We start from the raw sequence: 12,962 nt of genomic DNA, 5'->3' as shown, positions 1-12,962 counted from the left end.
TGTCTACGGGACTCATTGGAAGCCAAAAGTAATGAATCTCCTCTTTTATGACAAAAGATGCTTTGGGGCTGGTCGGGCCCCAAACTAAGAAGGAATGGAGCGGCTACTATAGCTCACTCCTTATTTCCATAATCCCCTCAAATCCTTTTCACACCATTCCCTTCCTCTCCTATAATACCCTGAGAAATCACGCGGAATCTTTCCTGATTTCATGAGTAATCCTTCCTTCTTTGTCCAATGATTCTCCTTTCTTCTTCCTCTTTCCCCGTTTCTCTCTACGTTTTTCTCTCAAATCTCATCTATGAAACAAATCTTTTTCCTTTTTCCTCTCCGATTTCATACCATCTTCGTCCAAGTCGTTTCATTTTCGTCTCTCAACCTCAGAATACCTTCGTAAAAATAAATCTGTCATTTTTCTCTCCAAATTTCTGCTCTCCACCGTCACAAATATTTTCAATTTTCTCTCCGAACTCGTATCTCCCTCCTTCGTTTTGTTGACGACTTTGTTTCCACACGCTGATTCCGAAACCTTCTCCTTCGCCTCTTTGGTTTCGCTGAATGGCTGGGCTTCCACCTTACCTCTAAAAATCTTTCTTGCATGTTCGAAGAGGATTCTCGGTGAACATGCAAGGATTTCTTCCTTGCCGCTCGGACTTCCCCTTTGCCACTTCTACATGTGTATCGAGACCAGTTAAATGCTACATCCGGAGAATGGTAAGGACATCGAAAATGTCTGAGCACGATAGGGATGAAGGTTCTTCTCGGTTTGATTCGAAATCCTTTATAGCCAATGATGAGGTCAAAATCTGATATTTATTCCATTATTTTTTTATTCCATTTTTTTATACTTGTGTGTTGATTTTTCATGTATTTTGTTTTCCATTGTCTTCTCTGATCTGTTCTAGAAAGAAATTGTGTGTTAATTTTTCTTGCATTTTGTTTTCCATTGTCTTCTCTGATCTATTTTGGAAAGGAATTGTTTGTTAATTTTTCATGTATTTTGTTTTCCATTATCTTCTCTAATCTGTTCTGGAAAGGAATGAAAAATTGTGTGTTCTTTTTCATATGGTTCTGATCTATTTATGGTAAATATTACTCTTTTGTTCATAATTTATTCTTTCCTTACTATTTGAATCCTTGTTCATTTCTATTCATTTGCTCATGTGTATTGTTCGTTATCTTATCATGTTGTTTATGCTCATGAAGAAATATTGTGTTACTTGGTTTCCTTTGATCATAATCCTTTATACAAACATATCCATACCTTTATGTCCACATTTTAAAACCTATTGTGTACTTATGGGTCATACTTTACATAGACTTGACTTCATACCTATTGTGTACTTATGGTATTAGGTCTCTTGTACTACTTTTGATTGTCATTTCTGCTCGTGATATGCGTCAATTCCTTTTTTGCTTATGATATAGGTTGTCACAGAGATGGTCATATCCCTTATTTCTTGGGATATTTATTGGTTCTATACTGCTGAAAATCTTCATTGTATCATTAAATACTCTTATCCCTCCATTATAAATATGTTGTCCCCTTTTCTCATTCCATTGCATCATTGCTTTTTCTACACATACAACCTTTTTATACTTCTTTGGTATGTTTACCATTCTTCATTTGCATGGCTACTTAAATTGATGTCCATGTTCAATTCATCTTCCACAACACATTCTTTACTTGCATGTTTAAGTGTATTTACATTTTCAGTTACTGTCTTCTTTGATCTGTTCAAGGCTATTGTGTTTGTTATTGCTTCCTCTTCAATGCTGGTTTTAAAAGAAAAAGATATGTTCCTGTCCATTTTTTCGGCACTGATTTCGATCAAGTTGAACTTTGAAGCTGTCCATGTTCTTTCTTTCATTCCTCTTATATGTTTGTCATTGCTTCCATTTAAATGCATGTCTTAAAAAAATTTCTTCCTTTCCATGATATTTGTTACTGCTTTTTTTGCATTGCATGTTTAAAGTGTAAACTTTAGTTTCATAATTATGCAATAAAACCCTAACATTATATATAACAATAAGTACCAAAATCTTTGAACCAGATGATTTTACAAATTAAATTTAGTTAAAGAATAACATACCTTAATCCATGAATAATCTTCTTGAGGAATTGAGTTTCTCTCACTTGGCCTTCTTTAAAACTTCATTAGATTTCTTGATGGGGGAAGAATGAACTACTTAATGAGACAGTAAGAGAACCAATCTCTAAGGTTATATTTATAGACACCACCCATCATGATGTTTAATTAAGGCATTATCTTTTTACCTAATGAATCCAATAAAATAATAGGCCCGAAAGAGATAAAATAGCATATAATGCATATGGGCCATATTAATAATAATATTATATTTAAAATAAATTTAACATTCTCTCACTTAGCCCATTAACATTATTTACCATATACGTTCATAGACATAATGTGTGAAATTAAACTTCATACTATATCATGTCAAGTCAAAGAAACTACTAAAGAATCATGTCGGTCATAATCATTGCATTAATATACTCCTTCCATGTATCACTGAAATAGTTCTTCTATTAATCTGATCCATAATAAAGATAATCAATAACGGTCCAACAATAAGTGTCTTTGTTAAAGGCGATGTCACGTTTAACATAATTCCTTTAGTTATATACTAATCATAAGAACATAATCATGAGATACAACTAGAAACAATAAATAAATGAGCTTAAAGTGTCAAATAACATAATCTTGATTTCAATAATGCTATCTACTAATGCCCATACGTTTAACATGATTATTGAATGTCTTTGGTGGCAATCCTTTAATTAGTAGGATTTGCAATCATAAGTTTAGTACTAATGTGTTTGATTGATGCTCTTTGTTTATGAACTTCTTCTTTAACAACAAAGTATTTTAATTCTATAAGTTTAACACCTTTAGAATACTTGTCGTTTTTTTAGAAGACAACTACTGCAGAATTATCACAATAAATTCTCAACAGCTTGGCAATACTGTCGATAATTTCAAGTCGTGAGATAAAGTTCTGCAACCATAAAATATGAATTATAGCCTCAAAGCATGCTACAAATTCAACCTCCATATAGTGGATGCAATGACAATACACTGCTTCGCACATTTTTATGAAATTGCTCATTTAGTTAATAGGAACAAATAGCCAAAAGTGGATTTTCATGTATCCACACACTCGGCAAAATCTAAATCTGAATATAACCAATCACCTCTAGATGATCAGATCTCTTGAAAGTAAGCATATAGAACAAGGATTATAATTAAACTTAATCCCACTGATCGTTAGGTATATACAATAATCAACGATGTTTTCTTTAAAGCTAAAAGATGTGATGGTATCATTGTAAAATACCATCGTGTGGAAGCTTGTTTAATTCTATATATTGACCTCTTTAATTTACACACCATATGTTTCTTTCCTTCAACGATAAAACCTTCTAGTTGATCCATGAACATTTCTTCATCTAAATTCCCATTTAGAAAGGCAGTTTTCGCTTCAATTTGATGAACCTCTAAATCATATTAAGCTACTAAAGCAATAATAATTCTTAATGAGTCCATTTTCGAGATAGGAGAAAAGGTCTCTTTGTAGTCAATGTCATCTTTCTGAGTATAACATTTGCAACAAGTTTAGCCTTGTGTCGTCTGATATTGCCATTTGAGTCAAGTTTGGTCTTAAAGATCCATTTACACCCAACTCTTTTGCTTTCCTTTAGGCAAATCTACAAGGTCCTAGACTTCATTATCATTCATTGATTTTAACTCTTCTTTCATAGCATCTAACCATTTGACAGAATTATCTTCTTTAATGGCTTGTGAAAACAAAACTATATCATTTATTAATATTTAAGTCAAATTTCGACTCATGCAAATAAGCCACATAGTCATAAGAAATAGCTGATCTTCTTTGTCTTACAAATCTTCTTAACTCTATTTCTTGTGGTTCCTCAGTTACAGGTTCATTTGTTATAACATCATTATGTGGTGTTTAACCATTAATTTGTTCTTTTTGTGGATTGTTAATAGAGTCAACAACTTGAGAAGAAGTTATAGATGAAGGAATTTATACCCTAACTTCTTGAATTTTCACTTTACGTGGTTCCAAACTCTCACTAATTACGTCATTCTCAATGAACCTTACATTTTAAGTTTCAACTATTCATATAGTATGGTTAGGACAATAAACTCTATACCCTTTTGATTTATCTAGATAACCAATAAAGAAACCGCTAGTTCTTCTACTTCCGCTTGACAACCCCAAACATGCAGGTATATCTTGAACTCACCTCAACTCTTATTAAGACAATTCCCTATCCCTTAACCCTATGTGCACCCTTCCTTTTTCTTAAGAATCTATCCCTGCAGGTTCAAAGAATATTGATATTTTCTATAAAATATAAACTTATCTAAGCACTCAAAGCAATACTGAAATAAGGAAAGACATATCACTTTTCTTTTTCTCCTTACTTAGTCCAACCCTTGGCTTTAGTTCTATCAACTATGCTATGAGTGGATGAAAGAAATAAGATCCTAACAAGGTAAATCTCCTATTTCATGAGGGGACTATTATATAGACAAAAAGCCTAGCCCCTAAATTAAGAGACAATAACCGAGGAAATTAAGAGCACAAAAGTTGGAAGGTATTTACCTTATTTTTGATGGAAAGAGATAGTCAGCAGAGGTCGTCAAAGACAAATGAAGGTCAGTAGAGGATGTGAAACTTAAGATCTACAATATGGTGGAGCAATTATTCGGGTCAACAATTATATTTCAGAGTTTAAAATGATGAAAAGAGTTTATATACTGAGAATGATATTCCACTCAATGCTTTCACCATAAAAACGAAGTTGAAAAAATGAAGAAGAAGACTAACCTCGAATCATTAGCTTCAAGTGTCTAATAGAAGTAGAGAGACGAGTTGGTAGACAAAAAATCCTAAGCAAAACCCATATGGAAGACGATGAGAGATTAGATGAAATCGAGAGATCGTAAGTCCGAGAGATTGTAACGCCCCAAGTTAAGGTAATTTGTATTGATTATCTTAAGTTAAAATTTTTGAAATCTTCGGTGTTATTTAAATTCTGTTATTTAATTTGAAACTTATTAGATATTGTGGAAAAATATCTAATTGTTTGTATTTGAGAGAATGTGATAAATTATATTTGATTGTATAATTAATTGTTAATAGAAGTTAGAATATTCATGAAGTAGGTAGTATGGTTATGTAAGGATAGTTGTTTTGGAAAAAGACATTTTGTGGAGAGAGAGAAAGAAATTTAAAAATAATAATTATATAATGGAAAATATAATTATTATTTGGAAAAAGATAATTATGATATTTATTGAGAGAAAGGTTGATGTGATTGGTGGAAGTATTGGTTTAAAAAGGGAGATTTGGTGGGTTTTAATTAAAGAGAGTGAAGATTTGATTGTTTTGAAATAAAATAAATAATAGGAAAAAGGGAAAATAATAATAGTTTTTTTTATTATTTAATAGGCCTCGGGAACATCAACCTTCTTCATTGAGAAACAAAAGAGAAAAGGAAATCCTAAATTTTTTTCCAAACCCTAGCCGCCGTCGCCTAGCTCCTCCGCCACGCCGCCACCGTTCTCCTCCAGGTGTAGTTCCGTCACAGCTGAGCCTTGTCGACCATCGCACGTCCCAGCCGTTTGACAGCCGATCGTCTGCGTCGTTCCGTCGCTCGCTGTCGCAAGGCAAGTCATTAGCCGTCGTCTTCAGCCAGGTAGATTCATCAAGCGGTCAGCGTCCCGTCGCAATCCATCGTCAATCATCATTCGTCGCCTCGTTTTGTTGTCGACCGTCGGAGATCGCCGCAACTCGAGCTGCGCTGCGTGTCGTCAGAAGACCGAACGCCCATTCTCTGCGAACCCGACCCGTGCCTTCGCCCAAGCCTGCGCCAACCGCGCGTGCCTTAGTCGAGCTGCACGCCTGCGCCAGCTGCCTTTACCCAAGCCGCTTCAAAGCCTTAGACGAGCCATCCTTGTTTTCCTAGCAATTTGAGCCACTTAACCTATTTTGGTAAGTTTTGTTTGGATTTTGGTTGTCTCTCAACAAATAACAAATTTTAGACCTTAAATAATTTAATTATGGAGTTTATTTTATCATTTTCGTGATAGGTCAATTGAGGGATTGAACCGAAGATTTTTCTCAAACCAAGGATAAATTTGGAATATTCTTCAACTTTGGGTAAGTTGAGATAAGTGGAATTGGACCCTAGGCAATTAATAATTAATTTATTAATTTTAGTCATTGGGTTCATTTGTGCTTAGGGCTTGATTGTTGAGGAGCTTGATCGTGACTGTTAGGAAAATTTTGCTATGAGCTAATCTCCAAGTAAGAGATTCTACTACTAGACCCTCGAGTTTAATTTAAAGAGACCGCATGTATGAATGGTTATGTACTGATGATGGCTAGTTACAGAACTTGAAGTTATAGATAGAAACTGATATTGTAACTTTGACTACGGGATGACTATGTGTTAGAGCTGATAATGCATTGATGTTGTTACCTACGTTTTAATGATACAGTATTGTATTGAGGATGATATGACATGATATGATAGGATATGTAGGGTATGACATGTTATGGCATGATATGTTATGATGTGATTTGATGATGTGTTATGTGCATGCTATGGATAGGGTGTATCTTAGCTTTACCTATTAGAGTTGTACCCACATGAGTGTCCTTTGGAATCACCACTCTTTTTGACGACTGTGTAGTCCAACGGGATCACCAGTCTGACATTGACATTGACACAGACATGATTTGAGAGATCTGACGGGATTGCTCACGCTCGTGACTGCGTAGTCCGACGGAACCACCAGTCTGACATTGACATTGACATTGACATAGACATGATTTGAGTGATTCAACGGGATCACTTACAGCCCGATCGTCTTAGGTGTTTCCTTGGGTTCACCAAAGACCAGCTTGTTCCTACGGGATCACAGATTGCACGTGTTCGGGAACGTGCTAATTCAGGGGTACCAATCTTTAGGACTTTAATAGAAAGTTAACAGGCACCTATCGGGACTAGTAGTAGGTCCCTTACTGAGTATTTTTTTTACTCGCTCTTTCCATTTCTATTTTTCAGGCAGAGGAAGAGGTAAGAGCAAAGGCAAGCTGGCGAATGACCAGAAGTGACCGTGGCGAGCCATATGGATACGTTTACTTCCGCTTACGTCATGTGTTAGATTTTAGAGTTGATATTTCCTTTCATTTTATTCTATTTTATTTATTTCTTTGTTTTTCTTTCTCTTTAAAACTAGTAGGGTCTGAGATAGGATTTGTTTTAATTTATTTCCGTACATTCTATTTATGATTTTAATGACAATTCGTAGTTTTGTTTTATTTTTTATTTACTTTAAGTAAATTTTAATTCTTTTCTTTTAAAGTAAAGTCCTCAACTTAGTATAAGAGGTTGGGTCTTTACAGAGATTGAAGTCGAGAAATAGAATATTTTTGGGAAATCGTGTGATGAAAGTGAGAGATCATATGAAGGCAACGAAAAGAGATGATGACGATGGACGAAGATGAAAGTGTCGTCATCGTCGGTTGAACGACAATCATGAGAGTTTAGGGTTGAATGGTAGTCGTGAGAGGGAGAGGGTACGTATCGTGCAGTGAGAGGAAGGGTTTTTCGACGAGATATTTGGAGATTGAGCAAAATAATGAAAAAAAGTTTTTTTGCAGGATATTTTCTATATTTACAACTTTTTTTTCTTTTCAATAGCCCATTTTAATGGGCTATCCTCCAAGGCTATTAAAAGCCTATTTTCTTGTAGTGTATGTTGATGATATACTTATATTTGATACAAATATAAATGTTAGTAATGTTATATATAAAGTTATTTAGGTCCTCACATTTTAAAGTGAGAAAGATTTATGTTAAGACTAATGCGATGCACTTTACTTATTATATATTGAGAATGTGTGATTGATTTATGTCAATCACACATTGAATACTATTAAAGAGATTTGATAGTTTAATGATACTCTTGTAGGAACACCTTATGGTGTGCTAGTATGAGCCTTAAGAAAAATAAATGAGATAGTGTTTCTCAATCTGGATGTGCAAAGATTATAGGAAGTATTGTGTTTTTGATAAATTGTACAAGACTTGTTATTGTATATGCGTTGTGAGAAGATTGGATATATATATATATATATATATATATATATATATATATATATATATATATATATATATATATATACATAATTCTGATAAATATTATTTTATTACTCTTCGTCATTTATTAAGATAAAGGTACAATAGATTATGGTTTGTGTTTTAATAATTTTCTACCATAATATATAGAGAGGTAGTGTATGCAAGTTGGGTAACATAGAATGGTGAAATAAGCTTTATTAGTGGATATGTGTTCTTAAAGAGAGGTGTACCATTATTGTATGGGGACATCAATATGAATGACTTAAAAGCCTAATGGGGGATGTACCTTTCTGGGGGGCTTCTATACTTATCTTTATTTTAGATGTAGCATTGTGGATATCTGTTCAAACTTTGTTGCTTCTACACCATTGAGGCATATTCGCTTGAAACATGGAGCTTGAAAAGATTGTTGAATGAGAGAATTACCTTTTTGAAGAATGTGAGACCTGAGAGAGGAATTTAAGTAGATCCTTTATTTGGGTGGCCTATTGCGATAGACTTGATAGACCATAGTCATCTGTGAGTAAACCTTAAATGGACTTGATGGCTTAAACTAAAACCTTTGAAATTTCCATAGCCCTTTTTTGGGTGGTTTTTGTATGGACTTTGATGGATAACAATATAATCTTCATAGCTCAGTTTTGAATGGTTTATTTTTGACAAACTTGATGAAGTTGGTTTTAGTATAGATTAGATGTGAAGTCTTCATAGCTCAGTTTTAAGTGATTTATTATGATAGACTTGATGAAGCAATAAATGTGAAAACTACCAAAAAAACCATCTATTATGACAGTTGGTTCCATCCTAAATTGAAAGGAGGGAAGAAATAACTATCATCAAAGGTCAAAAAACGCGTTTTTGGTGGTAAATGGCGGAATTTTTCGGATTTGAAGAATTTATGACAGTTTTTAAATGTCATAAATCTATGACAATTTTTAAATGTCATCAATTACAAATAATTTTTAAATGTCATCAATTCTAAATGTCAAAATTTGCATTTTTGGCGGAAAAAAAACGTTGTTTTCGGATTACACTTATACATGACAATTATTTGTTGTCATAAAAGGTAAATTCATTAAATAATGAATAAAAATATTTTTATTTAATTTTATTAAAATAAAAGTTAATTAAAATACATTTTAATAGAAAAAGAAAAATCCTCATGCTCTTCATCTCCCTTTCCTTTCATTCAAAGCCGTCGACCCCTTGCTTTCCTTAAACCATTACGATAAACCACACACACGCCTTTCAATTTCCTTCAAACGCCTTCGGCCATCGGACGCACGAACTCTACCCTCTGCAATCGCCGCTGACCATCTCCGTTTGATATAAGAGGACCGAACTCCACTCTCAAGTAATCCAAATGCCGACCATCAGAGGAGTTTCACGTTCCACCTGCCGTACAAGGATCCAATCGGCTATTCATCCCCAGTGTTCCTCTGTCGCCGTCGGCAACGTTTCGTCAGGTTAGAATTTTCTTCATTTTCGGTTCTTCAGTTTTCTCCTCCCTATTACAGTGTGCATTGAAATACGACGTATAACATTGCCCTAAATTTATGTTATTGGGTTTTAGCGTTTTAGTTGAATTTAATTAGGTTTTTGGATTCATGGGTTTGGATAGAATGCTTCTTGGGGTATTGGGACATTCAGATCTTTGATGTAGAAAGTTGGGACATTAGTTGTAAAAAGTGGTAAAAGTTTCTGTTGTTTTGAGTAGTTTTGGGTTGCTATTATTTGGAAGTTGATTAATAATGTTTTAAGATTGGGAAATGGAATGTTAGACCAAGTTTACACTAATTGTGGTAAAGAACATGGAACTGAACCCGATGGTGATCCAATTTGAAGGAGAAAAAGTCAACTAGTGTTTGTATTTATCTTTGTTGAAAATTGCTTCTTGTTTCAGATGCAAATGCTCAACTTGAAATCTGATTTTCTCTAAATGGGTGTTCAAGATAAAAAGAAATGAAAAGGGAGAAGTGGATAGATACAAAGCAAGATTAGTTACAAAAGGATATTCTCAAAGAAAAGACATTGATTATGATGAAGTATTTGCTCCCGTTGCTTGTTTGGAAACCATAAGGTTGTTAATTGCTCTTACTGCTTAAAATATTTTAAAGATCTTTTAGATGGATGTCAAAGCAGCATTTTTGAATGGGTATCTAGAAGAAGAAGTCTACTTAGAACAACCTCCTAGTTATTTGTGAAAGGCCAAGAGGATAAAGTTCTAAAATTGAATAAGGCATTATACGGATTGAAACAAGCACCAAGAATGTGAAATAGCAGAATCAACAAATATTTCCTTAACAATGGGTATTTGAGGTCCTTATGAACATTCTCTTTATATTATGGCTAATGGTCTTGGAGATATTATGGTGGTTTGTTTGTATGTGAAAGACTTAATTTTTAAAGGGAATTGTGCAAGTATGTTTGAAGGTCTCAAGAAGGCGCTGACCTAAGAATTTTAAATGACAGATATAGGGCTAATGTCATATTATCTTGGCATTAAGGTGAAGCAGTCAGAGGAAGGTATTTTCATCTCTCAAGAACGATATACTAAAGAAATTCTGGAGAAGTTCAATATGATCAATTCTAAGCTTGCCAAAACTCTGATAGAAACTAGGACCAAACTGTCCAAATATGAAGAAGGAGATGATGTTGATCGTTCATATTTGAAAAGTTTGGTTGGGAGTTTGAGATATTTGACTTGCACACGACCATATATTCTTTTCAGCGTTGGATTGGTGAGTCGATTTATGGAATCTTATACAACTACTTATTTGAAAGTGACAAAGAGAATTCTTCATTACCTCAAAGGTATGCTTGACTATGGGTTATTTTATTCTTCATCTAAAGAATTCAAGCTTGAAGGCTATTGTGATAGTGATTGGGCTGAAGATACTAATGATCGAAAGAGCAGTAGTGGATATGTTTTCTTCATTGGTAATACTGCATTTACTTGGAGTTTTAAGAACCAACCTATTGTGACATTATCCACTTGTGAGGCATAATACGTTGCTGCAGCTTCATGTGTTTGTCATGCAGTTTGGTTAAGAAATTTGTTAAAGACAGTTAGAATTTTGCAAGATGATCCAACTGTGATCAATGTAGACAATAAGTCAACAATTGCTTTAGCAAAGAATCCTGTGATCCATGATCGTAGCAAACACATTGATACAAGATTTAACTTCATCAGAGATTGCATTTCAAGGAAGGAGGTTCAAGTTGAATATGTGAAGACTGAAAATCAAATTACAGATATTTTCACGAAGCCACGCAAAGTTAATGTGTTTAACAACTTAAGAACTGCTTGGAGTTTAAAAAAAAAAGAAATATGTTTAAGGGAGGATGTTGAAAATTAAACATGTTTTAAATAAATAAGTTATATGTGAGTTAATTTATGTGAGCTAAAAATGTTAGGATTAATTTAGTAAGAGTTTCACATTATTTAAGTGTAGGATTTAATTTGTTGTATTTAATTGTGATATGATTTATTCTCATGACAATCCTATAAATAGGATTGAAATATTGTAATCTAAATTATCCAAGTGTGAGTTGAATACACACAAAAAGTCTTCTAATAAGTTTTTGTTTCCTCTAAAATATTTGGTGATTATTTATTTGGGGTGTTCATATCACACGCTTCCAAAACTAGTCATTATGAATATTAAAAAGGAAGAAGAGCTAATCGATTCTAGTTTTTGGACCCAACAATCTCGAAGAGAATTAAGGGAGTTTCATATATGCATGTGAAATTGGTTTTTGTAGTAGCAGATTTAGAGAAAAAGAACCAGTTTTGCTAGAAAATTTTACTAACGCCCTAAAATAAAATTTATTATCTTTATTAGGATTTCATAGATTTTTAGGACAATTATAACCTTATCATAATTATTAATTATAAATAATTTTTGAAATTAAATACAAAATATTTCCTTATTTACATTGTATTGACTTTATTATGTAGGTTATTACTTCTTTATTTATGCTAATAATTAATTACAATTTCAATTAATTATATTCAATATTACATTATCATTTATCGTAGATTTGCAATTATTATCAAATAAAATCTCTTCTAATATGGATATACTTTCACATTTCCGTTCCCACGATTTATATTTTTCATATACCTACACAATATACTATATATTTTTCATAATATACTATATATTTTTTCATATACTCTAATTTGTTGACTGAAAACTACATAATAAAACTACATAATATATGCTATATATTTTTCATATACGCTAAAAAAATTTTGAAGCATGAACTACATAATATACTATATATTTTTTATATACCCTAAAAGTTTTCAAAAGCACATGATTTATGTAATATACTATATATTTTTCATATACTCTAACAAATTTTGTATATAACCGTAAACCCTTACTCACCGAAAAAATTTGAAGGAGATGAACAGAATAAAAAAGAATGGATGGAGAGAGAGATTGGATGGAGTGAAGACTTTTTAAACAAGATCACCAAAAGAAAAATAATTATGAGATAATTTTGATTATAATATTACCATAATAGAATTAATCACAAACTATATTTACATAGAATATCTAATAAATGCAAATTTTTGTCCACTTTCCTTATTTCATTTTTTAAAATTTTTAATATATTATTAATAATAATGATGAATAGTTTGGGTTTTTTGGACTCTACATTTGTGTAAAATTGAAGCTCACTAGGACATTTATGAAAATTTAACAACATTAAGTCAAACTTGTAACAAAACATTCTATTTTTG

The 12,962-nt window shown here is 32.8% G+C and overlaps 1 protein-coding gene and 1 long non-coding RNA gene across 2 annotated transcripts; both read left to right on the top strand.

The window, feature by feature from the left end:
• The first annotated feature begins 122 nt into the window (after nt 1–122).
• Nucleotides 123–7,383, top strand: LOC127143986 (uncharacterized). Its single transcript, XR_007815478.1, has 6 exons — nt 123–798; nt 2,939–6,048; nt 6,147–6,216; nt 6,300–6,363; nt 6,792–7,016; nt 7,127–7,383. It is a non-coding gene; the product is annotated as an uncharacterized LOC127143986 (long non-coding RNA).
• A 3,288-nt stretch (nt 7,384–10,671) lies between these two features.
• Nucleotides 10,672–11,214, top strand: LOC127143902 (uncharacterized mitochondrial protein AtMg00810-like). The gene has a single exon (XM_051079193.1). The coding sequence runs from the start codon at nt 10,672–10,674 to the stop codon at nt 11,212–11,214; it is 543 nt and encodes a 180-aa protein (XP_050935150.1).
• Nucleotides 11,215–12,962: the final 1,748 nt, after the last annotated feature.

Source organism: Cucumis melo, chromosome 11 (genome assembly GCF_025177605.1).
Source record: "Cucumis melo cultivar AY chromosome 11, USDA_Cmelo_AY_1.0, whole genome shotgun sequence".
In the NCBI taxonomy this organism is placed as follows: Eukaryota; Viridiplantae; Streptophyta; class Magnoliopsida; order Cucurbitales; family Cucurbitaceae; genus Cucumis; species Cucumis melo.
This window is presented reverse-complemented; position numbering and strand designations above follow the sequence as displayed.

Excerpts from the sequence above, each read along its gene's own strand:
- LOC127143902 (XM_051079193.1), top strand. The coding sequence starts at position 10,672 with ATGACAGATATAGGGCTAATGTCATATTATCTTGGCATTAAGGTGAAG.